Consider the following 17645-nt stretch of genomic DNA (forward strand, 5'->3'; position numbering starts at 1 on the left):
GCTTTGGGTGCTAGTCATTTTCCTGGCCTTTGTTGCATTTTCCTAAGTGTGTTTTTCAAATGACAGATCTACCTACTTCTGAAGTTCTTTACCTTGTGCCTCGCTTTTTATTTCATGATTGGCTTACATACCGTATACTGTCCTCGTTCCGAATGCTTAATTAATTCCTCCCATACCCAAGATGAAATTTGTCACTACTGGAAGACTTTGCTGATGTATAGTCTTTTTTGTGTTGTGTACTGAGGTGACTTTTGTACTTTGCTATCTTGCCAGCAGTGTGCCTTTGGGTACTCAAGATTTTAGTGAGACGTGACATATTTATTACCACTGTGATGTTAGAACACTGCCTACTTTTCCTGTTGTACATATTGACCTCATTGTACAAGTTATTACTCCTGGTCGCATTTGCAAAATCCGCGAATATTGCATCAATATTAGCTGCTTGTGTGTTTACACAAGATATTCACCGATGAATCACTAGATCCTGAGAGTGGTGGAGAATTACAGAAAATTTACATTAGATGATAACGTGTGTATGGTGAGAAGTAGTGATGTGATAAATTGGCTTAAGCCGGTGGGAGACTTAGACCTGCCTCGCATGGGCAAGTAGGCCTGCTGCAGTGTTCATTCTGTGTTCTCCTGACTGTCCTTATTTGTTCCCTTCACTATCTCGCACAGAGCTGTCCACTCCTCCCTAGGAGCGGGTTCCGCACGTTCTGGTATGCTTGTCGCTGGCTCAAGTGTCTTACGATAATAGTATAAAAATAGTTTTAAAGAGAATTCTCAGCTTTTACCTGAAGAAGCAAACAAGTTCTTACCAGATCTAGTGACCTGCCTCGTAGGAATGTAGAAACCTTCAACCTTGACCGCCTGTTATTGTTTAATATTTATAATAAAGCCTTTGTGAATAGGAAATGTATAAATACATGAGAAAAATATGAATTTAATTAGTTATAGCGGAGAAAAAATAAAAGTTCACGAAAAATATGCTGCTGTCTTAGCTATAAACGAGCTAATTTACGCTATTGTATCAAAGATTCTCGATGTGTATATTTTGTCAGTTCAATATTTTTCCATTCGTGAACCTGACCTAGAATTTCAGAAATGCCAGGCCTCTATGGATTCCCAGGAATGTGTACACGTGGAAGGGGCGAGGTTGAGGGTCCTACCGTTCTTATTCTTGGTCCGGGTCTATGGATTCCCAGGAATGTGCATGAGCGATCAGAGTGGACGTGAAGGGAAGGAGGGGTCCAAGGTGACTATGGTTGTCCTGGTGTGGCGGCCAACGTAGCTTCTCCCGACACTTCTTGGTCACATTGTTCCTAAAGAATGATCTGTATTGGTTCAGTAATGTTCAGTATTTCACTACACAGTATGCAACATACAGATAGAAAATTGAGTAAGTTTATTTACATAAAGGTACACGAAAGACCGATGTATTTTTTGGGGGTTATCCTAGGTAATTTACACATTACTAGGTATGATAATTGTACTTATGTGTAGCTGTACCTAAATAAACTTACTGTCCGTTTACTTACGGATGTAATAAACATGGTAGTTCCTGACTGTGTAACGCCTGAAGGATAAATACTAACATTAATACATCAGTCCATCATTACTGGCAATGTTATTAGGCTATATATGAGCGTAGACTTGTGTAGATGATGCATGAAGTGTAGCAAGGTGGTGACAACTAGATATTGAAGAGAAACAGGAGGCCAGCGGAAGGGATGGGGGAGACAGGGCTCCCAGTACATAGAATGAACCACAAAGTAGGAAGCACTCGCCCGAACATTCAACACAGCAGGAAGCATTTACCTGAGCACACACAACGCAGCAGGAAACACTCACCTGAATATTCAACGCAGCAGGAAGCATTCACCTGAATATTCAACACAGCAGGAAGCACTCGCCCGAATATTCAACACAGCAGGAAGCATTTACCTGAACACACACAACACAGCAGGAAACACTCACCTGAATATTCAACGCAGCAGGAAGCATTCATCTGAATATTCAACACAGCAGGAAGCACTCACCTGAACACAAAGCAAGTGTAGAAATGGGGATATGAGAGAAAGGAATAAATAAAGGATATAGGCTGGCACTACTAGCAGACTTGCGATCCCTCATACGACTGTCTGGCGTATGTTAAGGCCACGTTTGTGAGACCATACCGAGTGGGTCCATATTTTTGAAACACTTTATATATAATGTGCTAAAAATATCTAACCAAGACAGGACTCTAACACTGGGTTCAAGTTGGAAAAAATGTAGATTAAAAAAAATAGTTTAAGAGTTGTGTATGAGTGGACAAACTCCCGAGTACCGTCACTGAAGCGAGAACTTCCAATGGGTAACTTTAAAAATAGGTTAGCAAAGTATATGAGCGGGTGTGGAGGGGTGAGTTGGACCTGCCTAGCTATAGTGCTCATCCATTCTTATGTTCTCATCCGATTAATTTTAACTATGGTTGAAATGTCGAGCATTTAAATTTTCACTTTTTTTTTAAATCAGCAACTTGTTTCCATCGGGCCCCGATGGATATAAGTTGCATTATTAGACATAATTGGGTTATCCTTGGTTAGTCTACATAACATACACTACTATAAGGAAATTGCGCAAAAAAAAAAAACAATTATGCACGAGGCCTACTGTATAAATATATACAGCCCACTTTAACAAAATGATAAGTGACCCGATATTCTCAAGAATTAAAACTAATATTTTAATCCCTATAATTTGCATACATATTGAGGAAGACACTTCTCCATGTATATACTGTGCCGTTTATTTAACTCCCAGACAGAATGTTTGTGGCAAGAAAACGTAAGTGTTTTATTTATTGTTAATGTGGCTAATAAGATGTGGATTAAAATGTTAATTTTTTCCCGGCAGGAACTGTTCTCTCAGCTTCAGTACAGTCATGAGTCTGCATTGCCACCAGATGCACTGCGCCGCGCTCTTGCTCAGACCTTCTACAACCAGCAGCGGTTCCAGCTGGGCTTCATGGACGATGCTGCAGAGTGTTTTGAAAACATTTTACTTCGTATCCACTTCCATGTGGCAAGCGGCGAGGCAGAGGACATGTGTAGTGCCCGCCACTGTATTCCTCACCAGAGGTTCGCCATGACGCTGGTGGAACAGAGCGTGTGTGGTGACTGCGGAGCCACATCCGAACCTCTTCCTTTCACGCAGATGGTACATTATGTGTCTGCCTCTGCCCTCACTGCCCAGGCCAGACAGATAAGTGATCCTGGCTCCCAGACTCAGCATCAGCAGCTAGACATGTTTGGCCAACTTCTGAAGAAAGCAGGTGGCATGGGTGACATACGTGACTGTCCAGTGAGTACCATAAAAAATCACTCGTGTAAAAAAAATGCTTTTATAGTAGACACACACACACACACACACACACACACACACACACACACACACACACACACACACGGGGACACAGTTGGAAGCTGACCTGGAGAGAGTTCCGGGGGTCAACGCCCCCGCGGCCCGGTCTGTGACCAGGCCTCCTGGTGGATCAGAGCCTGATCAACCAGGCTGTTGCTGCTGGATGCACGCAAACCAACGTACGAGCCACAGCCCGGCTGGTCAGGAACCGACTTTAGGTGCTTGTCCAGTGCCAGCTTGAAGACTGCCAGGGGTCTGTTGGTAATCCCCCTTATGTATGCTGGGAGGCAGTTGAACAGTCTCGGGCCCCTGACACTTATTGTATGGTCTCTTAACATGCTAGTGACACCCCTGCTTTTCATTGGGAGGATGTTGCATCGTCTGCCAAGTCTTTTGCTTTCGTAGTGAGTGATTTTCGTGTGCAAGTTCGGTACTAGTCCCTCTAGGATTTTCCAGGTGTATATAATCATGTATCTCTCCCGCCTGCGTTCCAGGGAATACAGGTTTAGGAACCTCAAGCGCTCCCAGTAATTGAGGTGTTTTATCTCCGTTATGCGCGCCGTGAAGGTTCTCTGTACATTTTCTAGGTCAGCAATTTCACCTGCCTTGAAAGGTGCTGTTAGTGTGCAGCAATATTCCAGCCTAGATAGAACAAGTGACCTGAAGAGTGTCATCATGGGCTTGGCCTCCCTAGTTTTGAAGGTTCTCATTATCCATCCTGAAGACACAGATGAATCACAGGGATGTTAGGAAGTATTTCTTCAGCCACAGAGTAGTCAGGAAGTGGAATAGTTTAGGAAGTGATGTAGTGGAAGCAGGATCCATACACAGCTTTAAGCAGAGGTACGATGAAGCTCATGGTTCAGGGAGTGACCTAGTAGCGACCAGTGAAGAGGCGGGGCCAGGAGCTTGGACTCGACCCCTGCAACCTCAACTAGGTGAGTACGCACGCACGTGCGCGCACACACACACACACACACACACAGAGCAGAGATATAATAAAGATAAAGCTCATGGTTCAGGGCGAGTGTCCCAGTAGCGGCCAGTGAAGAGGCGGGGCCAGGAGCTATGAATCGACCTCTGCAGCCATAATTAGGCGAGTACACACACACAATCACGTGGGTACGTGCACATTACATGTTATTACATTGTTAGAAACTGTGACATGATCTAGATATATTTTAGATAATTTATTCAAATCTTTAAATTTAATGGAAATCATAAATTTCATATTTTGATATACTGTAATATTTTTTGGTTTATTTTTTTTGTTATACGAATGATAGCTAATGTAATGTTAAATATTACGTTAATTTGACAGAGCGCATGTGGGGCCAAGATCCAGATCTGCCGGACGTTGATGAACAGACCAGAGATCGTGTCCATAGGAGTGGTGTGGGACTCTGAGCGGCCCACATTGGAGCACATCATGGCAGTCTTTGCCACAGTGGGCACTACACTCAGACTCAGGGACGTCTTTCAGAGTGTAGTAGATGACCGCTGGGCACAGCACACCCACCACCAGCTTGTTGGTGTTGTCACTTACTATGGCAAACACTACTCTACATTCTTTTACCACACCAAACTCCGTGTGTGGATTTACTTCGACGATGCCACAGTTCGCGAAATTGGGCCACACTGGGAGCAAGTTGTAGACAAGTGCAGACGTGGTCATTTCCAGCCATTGTTGCTGCTATATGCTAATCCCAGCGGGACGCCAGTGCCTGTGGACAGTGCTCCACGAACAGTGACGCTAGTATCTGGCCACCGACCACACACTCGCAACTCCCAGCCTCCACTGAAGCCCACATCTGGAGAGCCATACTCCCAGACCTCCACACGTCGGGCTGTTACACCCAATCCAGAGAAATGTGGGGATGGATCAGGGCCCACACCCCGCCGAGCGATCACACCCAGCCCTGAAGTAGCCTCACAGCGTGATGCCCACAGGGACTATCAGAACATTCATGCCCTTGCTGCCCACATATACCAGGATGGCAATGTTGATTCGCACAGTGATGAGGTGTTCGACGGTAGCACCTCCAACTACCGACGGCAGCTGGAGAGCATCAAACAAAGTGGCACTGTCCTGCCCAATAAACCCTCCATCCCGGGAAGGGGACGACTCGACTCTGACGATTCTGTGTACGTTGGCAGGCGAAATGATCAGCAGCGACAGGAACGACAGCGTTCTGTGAGTTGCAATGGTTACAACCAGCATGGTAACCGAAACAGCAACTCCTCTCTGGAACAATTCGAAAAAGATGGCATAAAAATGCCAGAGGGCAGCAACGTGCCTCGGCGCAGAGACTCTGGTAACTGGAGCGGCGACCGGAATAGTGCCTCCTCATCGTCGTCCACATCACTGGAGCATCCCTACCTATTTATAGTAGGCAAGGCAGGCCGCCAACCACCCTCGCCCACTACCAAGGCACCACCCAGCCCATCTCGCAATGACCACCCAGAGTATGCGAACCTTGGCGTGGGTGTCCCTTCACAACACGTCCATGCCCACAACCCCACTGGGCAGCCCCCTAACACTGCCCCTAATGGCCAGTATGACCCTGGCTATGATTCTTACTCACTTTCTTCTAACGACTCTTATCCCATCCAGCAGAACCTGAAACATAACCTGCAGGTAAGCATTTGTGTTATAAATACAGGGTAATAAAAATAAAAAACTTTTGGAGTGTGTATGTTGTATGGCATTACACATCTTGCATAGACTTTGTTAATTTGTGGGATGGTCAGCTGTAATTTACTGTCACACGTTAAGTAAAGGTATGCTGCTGAAGTGTGAGCAAGGCAACATTTATGAAGGAATTTAGGGAAAACCAGTTAGCCAGACTTCAGTTGGGATGCTGCAGTTCACAGGCCCATTTGACTTGTATATTGTCCATGCACTTCTAGCAAAACAGCTATTGTTGCCCAAAATACTATGCATAAAAAGAGGCTTTCTGTAAAGTAGTTTATATATGACAACCCCAATTGTATAGTATACTGTACTCTTCTTCATAGAATTAAATTTTGTTTTTATATTGAAAGGGAAGTGGCTAACATTAAGAAACATGTAATTTTGAACACTATGGTAACAGAATTTTAGAAATGAACTATCATTAAGTCCATATTTTCTTCAACAGCTTCAGCAGATCCCAGAGTGTGTACAAACAAGTGACAGTCCTGGCACATATACTGGGGGAAGTCAGCAGGACAGTAGTAGTGTCAGCACACTCACAGAGAGTGAAACTGGCAGTAACTGTGAGACACTTTGCTTGGCTGCCGATTCCTTACTGGAGGAGGCCCGTGCTCGCGAAGAATCCGGAGATCTTTCGGTTAGTATTTCTCGTCATTAAAGTCCATATGCTCTATATATCATTACAAGAAAAGCTTATTCCTTATTTCATCAGGGTCCATATTCTTAGTATACTGTATCATTACAAGAAAATTTTTTTGAAAAAAATAATACCCATTAGCAGCTTATTTTAGTTATTGCTAATTTTGTGTATTTACAGGGTGCATTGGATCTGTGCAATGCTGCGGCTGCCAAAACCAGGGCAGCGATGGATGCACCTTACAACAATGCTCACTCCCTTACCTTTGCCAGAATGAAGCATAACACGTGTGTTATGCGTGCCCGCTCGCTGCACCGCCGCATCCTCATACAGGAGGAGACTGCAGCATGGGAGGGCCAGTATAAACTTGGTATGATTTATTTATGCATCATGTTAATGTTCCTTTCTTCAGGAAGATAGCAATAGATGGTTATGTTGATATTTAATTTCCAGTATGATAAATGAGACACTTGCACAACACTTGAGTATCTTTACTCTGGATACATTTTGCCAGCTAATGGCTTCTTCAGTCCAGTACAGAGTAGAACAATGGAAGATGAGGAGCTTGAGATAAACAGTCCCTCAGTCTGGAGTCAATGTGTTCAGTCCATCAATCTTAAAGTACAGCATATGCACAGAGAAGGGGCTTATATATTGCAGACAGGTGAGTTGAAGCAGTGGTAGGTGGCATTACCAGTGAAAAAAGTCCACTAATGGAAGCAGATCATGCCTATAGGTTTAGGCAAGCTTTAAAGAATTCCCTGCATCAAGATCCCAAGGTGTTGCTGTGTCTGACAGCATTGCCATCATACTAAATGTTGTACAAGTGTCTCATATGTCACCTTGTCAGTTTTCGAAAAATCACTTCTACAAATTTCCAGTATCTATATTCATATAATCATGAAGAATAACTTCTTGTTTAACCCCAATGAAATGATATCCCTTTGAGGAAATGTTGGAATGTGACAATTTGCAATATGTAAAATGATTCAATTTAAATAAAAAGTACTTAATATATTGTAGTAACTTAATTATTATATTAAAATATAAGCACTAAACCTGTGTGTGACAAAGTAATATTTTCATATGTTGCTTAATAAATAACTAAACAGCTCGCTGAGTTCAGGATTTCTTTATATGTTTTGTTTTCAGATTGATCTTGTTTATAATTTTTAAACAAGATTTTCAGGAGTAAGACATTGCTCCCAAATTTAAACACTTGAATATTAACCTTGATAATCTCTCTTAGATGGTCCCCACCACAGTCGCCAGGGCTCGCGGGACTCTCAGAGGTCACGCACTAGTCGGCAAGGGTCTCGAGAAGGGTCAGTTCACCACAGCAGACAGGGTTCACGCGATGCTTCCAGTGGGTCCCAGGCCAGGTCACAGGAGCAGCTAGATACGGCCGTAACTTTGGCACAGACAGCTGAGAAACTTCAAAATACTAACATTGAAATTTATGCTACACTGCCCAAGAAAAAAGGGAAGAAGTTATCTGAGAAAGCATCAAGGAAAGATGATGAGATTCAACTGGAAAAATCAAAGGAGAAGAAGAGTAGTGAAAAGACAAAGGACAAATCACACAAGGAAAAGAAAAGTGGGAAGAACCGTGCTGTTGACAGTGACTATGGCAGCGATCATAGTTCTAAGGGTTCAAAAAAAAGCAATGAAAAGGATGATGTAAATGCGATTGTTGAAGTAAAAGAAGAAAAGTCAATTGGGAAAAAGCAACACAAGATTCGACGAAAGTTGCTCATGGGAGGCCTCATCCGACGCAAGAACCGTAGCATGCCAGATCTTCGAGAGGGTCAAGATGGAGAGAATCCAAAGTCTGTTACAGATGACCTGGAAGTCCGTAGTTTCTCACGTCCAACCACACCTTCAGGTGAGAAAACCATGGCAGGGTATTTGAGTGAGGGTCACTTAGAGTACAGCAATCCCAACCTTGAACGTAGTAAGCTCATGAGGAAGAGTTTCCATGGAAGTGTAGGTAAAGGATTGTCTCCTGCTAAGAACAATGCAGCCACTAAAGTACCTCCTCCCATTCCACAACGCATTACTTCTCAACTTTCACATAAAAATGAGAAAAATAGAAAGGAGGACAAGAAGCGTGAAAAGCGACCACCATATCCTCTCCCACCAAGTGATCATCAGGGTGAAGATCCACCAGCACTGCCTCCTCGATGCTACACCCCAGAAATTGCCAACCACTTGCTTAAAACTGAACCCCAATCTTTGCCGTATCTTCACACACAGTTCTCACAATATGATATGTATCAGACCAACTCCCTCCCTTACAGTGGTTCTATCTACCCAGAACAGCAGCAGCAACAGCCACAACCGCCACCACCTGGCACGCCTGCACAAATTACTATCTGTGCTGATGTACACCAAGAAGGTACACCCAGGGAGCCTCAGCTACATCAGCAGCCTCATGAACAAGAGCAGCTGATGAATCACCAACATGAACAAACTCACCAAAAAGAGCATCTAATACATCAACAGCAGCAGCAACTTAACCACCAGCAACACTACCAAGGTCACCAAACAACAAATCAGTCTAAATCTCAAATTAATCCTCCTCCATCTTGGTCTAATATTTCTCACTCAAGACAAAGCAGTGAGGACTTTCCTCCTCCTCCTCCTCCACTGGAAGAGGCTGTGGAGGATCTTAAGATTAGGGGACTTTTGCCTCCTCCCCCACCGGTGTCCAGGGCTACCCCCGAGGCCCTTAGTGCCCAAGAACCCTCAAGTTTGTTGGCGCAGCTACAACAAAAGCGACAGCAAATAATTGAGAATAAAGAAAGTACAGGTACAAACACTGATGATCGGGTTAAATCAGCATCAAAAAGCAGCAGTGACTGGCTACAAGAACTGCAGGCTAAACAAGCAGCTATGCGGAAGAAGATGCAGGATCAGAATGGACCCGGCTCCGAGGCAAAAAATGATGTTAAAGAAAATGACTGTCCCATCATTCGGGACAGTGGGACAACCTCAGTTCGCAACCTAGCTTCAAAGTTCGAGAGTGTGAGCATGACAAGTAAAAGTGATTGTGGAAGTGATGAAGTAGACAGCAGTGTTGCCCAGCCTCCAGCTGCACCTCAGCAGTCTACAAGAGAAGAAATCAGTGAACGGCAACGGACAGTCAGCAAGGAACTGTTTACGAGGGAATATACTCAGTGTAACTCACTCCAGCTCCCTTCTCACAGTGGTCATGAAAGCAGACTTAGTTCTTCTTATCGGACACGAAATGAACACGGCGAAAGTTCTAATGGTATTTGTAAAGATAGTGTAAGTGATGGTGCCAAAGAAGATTCTGAATTAAATACTAGTACAGACACAAACTCTAGTGATGGTGCAAAGAAGAAAAAATCTAAAAAAAGTGTCACATTTTGTGATCAAGTGGTGCTAGTTGCAACAGCAGAAGATGAAGAGGAAGATGCATATATCCCCAATCCAATTCTTGAAAGGGTCTTGAAATCTGCCTTAACTTCATCAGCATCCATGTCAGACACAGACACTTCATCTTGTGGGGAGTCAGTCAGTCCCAGGTCAAATTGTACAACACAGACAAAACCTAGTGTGCCTACTCCACAGGCTAGCCCACATTACCAGTCTGTAAGCAACCCACAGAGTCAGCCTCAGGCACAACATTCGTATATGCAGTCGCATCCTACAGCCCAGACCCACACCCCACAGAACTATCATGCTCAATCAGTTCATAATCAACCACTGCATCCCCAAGCTCACCCTCATCCAGCACAGTCTTACTCACCCCAGTCCACTAGCCAACAGCCTCACCCATCTCAAGTTTATTCTACCCAGCCTCCATCTACACAACACCATTCTGTACCATCTGCTACACAACCTCATCTTGGACACTGTCACCTAACACATCCCCATGGACAGCAGTACCAGCAGGCCTCACAGAGCAACAGCACCACACAACTGAGAATGCCACCCCCATACCAGCCTCCCCCATGTATTCCTCATCACCAGGCAACTACCAAGACAATGGGCCCCCAGCCTCATTCACAGCCTAACCAGGTGTCAAATACTCAAGCTACTCATGGACAAAATCAAAATCAGGGGTGGAACCTTGCCAGTGGTTTGCATGCTTCTCAGATGCCTCATCTTCTCCCTGGCCAACATTCAACTAGACCAGGGCAACAACATATCCGACACATAACACAACAGCAGCCACAGCAGCAGACTCCACACTATCCGACTCAGCAGCAGCAACAGCGACAAGCAGCAGTACCTTACCCTGGAATGATGACTCGCCAGAACAGCAGTCTTGGTTTGCAACATCACTCTGAAGCAGAAAGGGCTTATCCTTCCTACCAACGTGTTCCACATCCAAGCTCTGTGCAAGGACAACCACAGTCCCACCATCAAAAAATGCACTCGCAGATCCATCAATCAGTACATCCCCAGGGTCGTTCTAGCCACCCAGGCAATACTGGTCAACCAAACAGTTACTCTGGTTACACACCTGCTGGTGCATTTAACCGTTCACAACAGTCCAGCCACCCATCACAGCAGCAAACCCCCCACAACCATTCACAACAGTCACAAACACAACAACATGGGTCTGGGTATGGTAGTGTTGGCAGGGGAGGCATTAAGGGAGGACCAAGTCACTTTTGTGGGCCTTTGGACCCTTCTGCTATTTACTCTACTGTAAACAAATCCTCTAAGAAGCCTGCTACAGCACCCAGCACAGGCACTGCTCTGCAGCCCTGTAATCTTTGCAGAAAAAAGTGTGTTAACCCACCTTCCACATATTGCAATGATTGTGACTTTTATATGTCAAGATTCAAGCCTAAAGCATAATACTCAACCCCTCGTCACAATCCCCTTTGTCGTAATAATCATGCGTCGTAATGATGTCATAAATCGCCTAAACTCCAGATATTCTCAAAAGCAAAAGACATGACAATAGTCGTAAAGGCTCATGATCATTGCGTATCAGTGATGCTCGGTATTAGGAGGTGATGTAGTCGTTGACTAAGAGGTTTTAGGCATTAGAACCAGTAAAGACTTAAAAAGGCATAATACCATGAATGGAACAACACACAATAACCAGCACATACGATACTAAAATTTATGACTGTTTAAGTCTGACTTGGACCATTAATCAGTCCCCAAAATGTCTCAAGTTTGTCTCCTATGTGCAGATTTGTTTATTAGAACCAATGTTTGTGCAGTGATCAGCGAATCTATATTACCCCTCATCCCTTGTGGTACCAGTGTTGTGATTATTCATTTTAATTTATATTAAATATTTTATATTTTAATGAAATTAACTGTACCTGTTAATCTGATTAAGAGACATTGGTGCCACTTGATACTGACTACGTGATGTCTACAAGTACCTGTGCTGTCACAATTCTCTAGTTGTCTGGTGGAGCATCAGGCCTGTGCCTGCCAACCTAGTACCCCATCCTTGTGTGGTTAAGAATCTTCTTTCATTGTGATAATCTGTTATGGATCTCAATATCAGCTTGTTTTTAAGCTTAACTGCTGTTATTATATTACATTTGTATTTATTGTACAGTCAAACACTTGTTTTTGCACACTTGTGTGCATGTGAATGTGACCATGTTATGTGCCAAAATTTGTATATATCATGTAAAAACAAATTATTCTTTAAAAAATTACTGTACATAATTGGCAGCTTTTGTATGTTTTTTATTAAACAGAGCTCTATGATGCTATTATGTGTTTATTTAACCCATTTTAATACAGTGGAACCTCAAATATCGAACTTAATCTGTTCCAGGAGTTAGTTCTAAATTCGATAAGTCTAAAAAGTGAAGCAATATTTCCCATAAGAAATAATGGAAATCCAATTCTGTTCCAGAAACCCAAAAATATTGTATTCACAAAAAAAATACATCTTAGAGATTATAGTTTTACATACACAACAAAGTGTTCAATTATGTATTAATAAATTTAAATAAACATATGAAATAACATTTTACTTACCTTTACTGAAGATTGGTGATGGCATCTTGAAGATAGGGAGTTGGGGTTAGTTTTTGGAAGGAGAATCCCCCTCCATGAGGACTTCAGGTATCAAAGCCCTCGCTGGGGTTACTGCCCTTCTCTGTCTTTTAATGCCACTAGGACCAGCTTGAGAGTCACTGGACCCCTGTCTCACAAAATAACTGTCCACAGTCCTCTGTTTCTGGTGCCTCTAAGATTTCCCATTCCTTTTGATTATAATAATAATAATAATCTAATTTCCCTAAAATGGGACATGGTTCTGTCACTGAACTTGTTGCAAAGATGGCTTGTTTCAGCTTACTCAAAGTGGTACTTTTCCACAAACATTTGGACATCATTCCACTTCCGTATTATTTCCTTCTTCACATCTATGGTGTTTCTCACTTTCTTTACCACAGGGGTACCACTAGCAAGTTTCATTGCTCCCATTGTAGCTTATTTCACAGTCCCACAAGCACTAAACACAATGAAATAATCATAAAATGTTTGAATGAGATCGCAGGTTAGTGTTCACTCAAGCATCAACAAAACCAGACTGGCTCACGGCGCCTGCGTGGGGACATGGACAGAGCAGGCTGCCAGAGAGGTCCGGTACCCAGTGGTTCGAAAATAGGGTTCTAGTATTTTCAGAGTTCGATAATCGATACGTTCGAAATTTGAGGTTCCACTGTAATCTTAAGTAATTTATATAGATATATGAAGCCTAGCATGAAGCAACACAAAAATATCCTGCTTGAGCACTATTCTATGTACATTACTGGAATTTAATTTAAACAATTATATTTACAGTACAGTAGTTAATTTTTAAAAATATTAATTCAGCAAGGAAATTTCCATTTTTTTTATTTTAAATACCCTTTCCTTTCATATAATTATTTCAACATCTGTATTTGCTGCAGTTATCCCTTAGTCTGACATAAATCAGTGCTGTATCACCATTTGAAGATAGAATTTGTGAGTGTGGCATACACCAAGAACAAAGTAAATCTACAAGTCAATGAATATGAAGTCTTTCAGAGGGCCACAGAAAATAAGGATAAATTTCAGCTACTCTATAAAAACTTAAATTACAATAAAAATCCATCATAAAGTTGATGAATATAAATGATCTACAGATAACCATGTTCAAAGAGAATGAATTTGAAAACTGAAATTACAAGAGCAGAATGCATGCAAGATGAAAAGCAAAGTTGCAATATGAGGATATCATAATCTATCTCTAAGCATAAATGATTCAAGATAGTCAATATACTTTTTTAAATATAAAGTTAACTATTGAAAGACCCCTGTCTTGCATCAAACCTAAATGTCTCTTTGTTTTCCCAGGTGTTGTGTGACCCCTATAGGTTTGGTCTCACAAATGTAACAATATTGAAAAATAACCATCTTTAAGGTGTTCCTGACCAGCCAGGCTGTGGTGGCTACACAACTGTATGCTGCTAGCACTAATGGTATGGCTGGCATGCCATTAACTAGGAGGCCTGGTCTACAACCTAGGTCACAAAGGTAATGGGTCTTGGTACCATCACAAGGTAGACATGAACATTATCTAAATATGGTATCAGAATTGCACACCAAGCTTGCTATGAGAGCAGCTTTTTTCTTTAGCCAGGTGACCCCAAAAAAGTCATGCATACGTCAAACTCAGGTCATCAAAGTGTTTTTAAGTGGTATGGAGAAACTTGACTATAACATCTTACAATATATATTAAATGTTTTGATGGAGTGAACCAGTAAGCCAATGGAAAGTCTAGGTCATATGACCAAATGCTTCACAGAGCAGTCATCATACAACTAAGACCTGCATTATGAGAAATTTTCTAATTTCTCCTGATGAGTTCAATACCATCACCACAAACATATTCACCATCACTTATTTAATAGCTGTCTTGCCAGAAATACCTGGACATCACAATTCAAACAACTCTTAAAACACAACATCCCCACCAATCCTTCAGAGTGCAGGCAATGCACTTCTCACCTCAAGTCCAGCTAACCAATTTACATGAATCCCTTAATAAATGTAACCTTGCTGATGTTTTCAGCACATCAAATCCCATAAACTACTTTTTTCCCATTCTAACACCTGCTGAATACTCAGAATCACTTTCCTTTCAAGGAGGATGCCTTGATTCAAGAAACTGAAATGTCTTGGTTTAAAAGTCCTTTGAAAAAAAAAATTATGTGATTAACTTTATAAAAAACATGTTTACAAACACCAACACAGTCAACATATTGCCCCAAGATGTATTAGTACTGAGTGGCTTCCTTGGCCTTAAACCTGCAGATAGTGTGGAAAATGTTTTCCTTGAAAAAATTAAAAAAAAAAAAAAAAAAAAAAAAAAAATTAAACTCCTCTTCAAGGAAGTCCATTATGCAATAAAAAAAATCACAATGTTCAAGGTAATTGTTCAATAATTTAACAAATTAAAGTGCTTCTGCAAATATTTAGGATTAAAACTACAGCAGCCGAGAAATTTTCTGAGTACAATCAGGAATTTTTTTAAGCCAATGTAATTTACCTCCTGAACTTTCTGATTTTTCACTTTGTTTATAGGTACAGCATGTGCCAGAAACCCAGAGAACCATTAAAAAATATATTAAAGTACTCCCTACATAAAGTGATCAAAGAATCTTTTAACCAAACCATTCTTCAAACAACTGTATTCTCATCCACATTATCCCTTTCACTGTCTTCCACTGAGATCTAAGTTACTGATGGCAGTGCCACTTAAGTTGGTCTAAGTATAAATTCTAGCAGCCTCAAATCTGGCAGGAGAGGCCCGGTAGGCCTAGCCATCAGAAAATGGGTCTGCATGGTCATTGTGAGTAGTATACAAAAAATTTGGGTTGCTGCAGTGCATTGTGGGAACGCCATCTTAGTATGCCACTGTTCAACATGCCATGCAGACACAAGGGTCTCAACTCTCAGGCAAACTCAATGTGCATTATTCCTCAGTGACAGCAACAATGAGGATTATGGAACTGAGGATGAGTTCTTTAGGTTTAAACATTTAGTGATCGAAAGTGCTCAGGGTGCCAGAAATAGTGCTGAAAATGCTGATGACCCACAATCATCCATCTGGGGTCAGCTCATCCAGAACATGTCCATGCCATAAGCGAGGAACAATTTGAGCCATGTAACTGGTGTAACATAAGCTTCAAAGAGCAAAAATCACTGATGAATAAATTACACCCAAATTGCTAACCTAATGCCTGCATATTTTGGTAAGTTCTCCATCAAATTTCATATTTTTGGAGTCATTATCTCCAGAAAAATATTGTCTATCATTTTAGATACTAATTTCTTTTTATGAAAAATCACAATACTGACATAACTTAATTTCAAGGGTCACAAGTCAAAAGGCTAAGACACAAAGATAGCAAGCAAGAAATAAACCTATTCCACCACTAGCATTGACTAACCCATATGAGTTTAGTTTCTTCCTTTTGTGACTAATAACAGTACTGTTTTATATAACCACTATAGTGCCATATGACATAACACAGAGTATCTGAAAATAACCCGAACAACCAAATAATATTACTGAAAAATAAAATTCTGGTAGATGGTGTGAACTCACACCAGCCTTAAACAGCTATGACTGAGTAAATAATAATAATCTTTATTTCTACAATTACATGATACAACTTATACAGACCTAGCTGACATCAATGACATGCTGTACTTTCCAGAAAACCCCTGGTTATGCAGAGTATTTTGGGCAACTTAGGTTGTTAATCTTGTCACCCAGGATGCAACACACATCAGTCAGCTGGCACCTAGATACCTACTTGCTGCTAGGCAAACAGGGGCAGCAGGTGTAAAGAAACATGCCTGTACTGGGGATTGAACCATGGACATTCAACGTGTGAGCCGAGTGTGCTACCAACCTAGCTACAAGACACCGTAGTACATGCAGATTCTGAGTCCACAGTACATTCAGATTCAAATTCATATACAAATTTTTATTTCTTTTAATTCTGTACAAGAATAATGTAGTCTACACATAATAAAACATTGTTAGGCACAAAAGAAACTTGCTAGTATACAAGTGCATTTTGGGCTTTAGTCTGAGGAGTAAAATTTTGTGGCCAATAGTGTAAACAAAAAAAAAAAAAAAAACTTGAGAATTAGACACATGCAATATCTAGGTATCTTTATTGTAGACATATCCCCACCCATTGGCTTTATCAATACAAATTCAACATGAATGGAAGACAAAAACTATATACAAAAGATGAGGTAATCAGTCCCTGAGCCTTGGAGTTGGTGTGAAGAGCACTGTAGCCATGAAGATTCTGGGGCATAGGCAAGAAGACTGGCGCTTATATACTGGCATCAGGTGGAAAGGGATGGGTAGCAGTCCAGTGCCTAGTCACTGGCAAGCAGGATTCTCCAGTGGAAGTAGGTCACACCCAAGGAATGGGTTAGCAGTAGTAGTAGTAGCCATGAAGGTTATGTAGATGTCCTCAGACCAATAGTCCATGATGTTGCAGTGTCTTGACAAGTTGTACATAAATGGTATATAATACTGACAAGATGAGAATTAGACACACATGCAACATCTGGGTATCTTTATTGTAGACATTCTTCTGTCTTCCATTTATGTCCTTGAATTTGTATTGATAAAGCCACTGGATGGTGAAACATCTACAATAAAGATGGTATAACCTTGGTAATAAATACCGACAAGTTGGTTTAGAAAGACACGTAAGCAAACACTAACATATTTATTAGAAAACGTTTCGGTCCTGGGACCTTGATCACTTCTAACATACAGAGGTAGAAAGACATTATATATATAGGCGGAGACTGAGATGTGACGCACGTGACCTGAGGAATGTCATAAGAACATAAGAATTGAGGAACACTGTAGAAGGCCTACTGGCTCA

General features: G+C 41.7%; 1 protein-coding gene and 1 long non-coding RNA gene across 5 annotated transcripts in view; one reads left to right on the forward strand and one right to left on the reverse strand.

The window, feature by feature from the left end:
- The window catches only part of ec (echinus), a 458553-nt gene extending 446096 nt beyond the window's left edge, over window positions 1-12457 (forward strand). For all 4 annotated transcript variants that reach the window (XM_070093184.1, XM_070093186.1, XM_070093185.1 and 1 more), the window contains 5 exons: window positions 2899-3345; window positions 4727-6043; window positions 6546-6737; window positions 6918-7107; window positions 7987-12457. In XM_070093184.1, coding sequence (XP_069949285.1) covers window positions 2899-3345; window positions 4727-6043; window positions 6546-6737; window positions 6918-7107; window positions 7987-11573 — 5733 coding nt within the window. In that variant the 3' untranslated portion in view covers window positions 11574-12457. The remainder of the gene's footprint in view (window positions 1-2898; window positions 3346-4726; window positions 6044-6545; window positions 6738-6917; window positions 7108-7986) is intronic.
- Window positions 1-17645, reverse strand: part of LOC128695568 (uncharacterized) — a 95217-nt gene that overhangs the window by 38956 nt on the left and 38616 nt on the right. The window lies entirely within an intron of this gene.

This window comes from Cherax quadricarinatus, chromosome 42 (assembly GCF_038502225.1).
Source record: "Cherax quadricarinatus isolate ZL_2023a chromosome 42, ASM3850222v1, whole genome shotgun sequence".
NCBI classification, from domain to species: Eukaryota; Metazoa; Arthropoda; class Malacostraca; order Decapoda; family Parastacidae; genus Cherax; species Cherax quadricarinatus.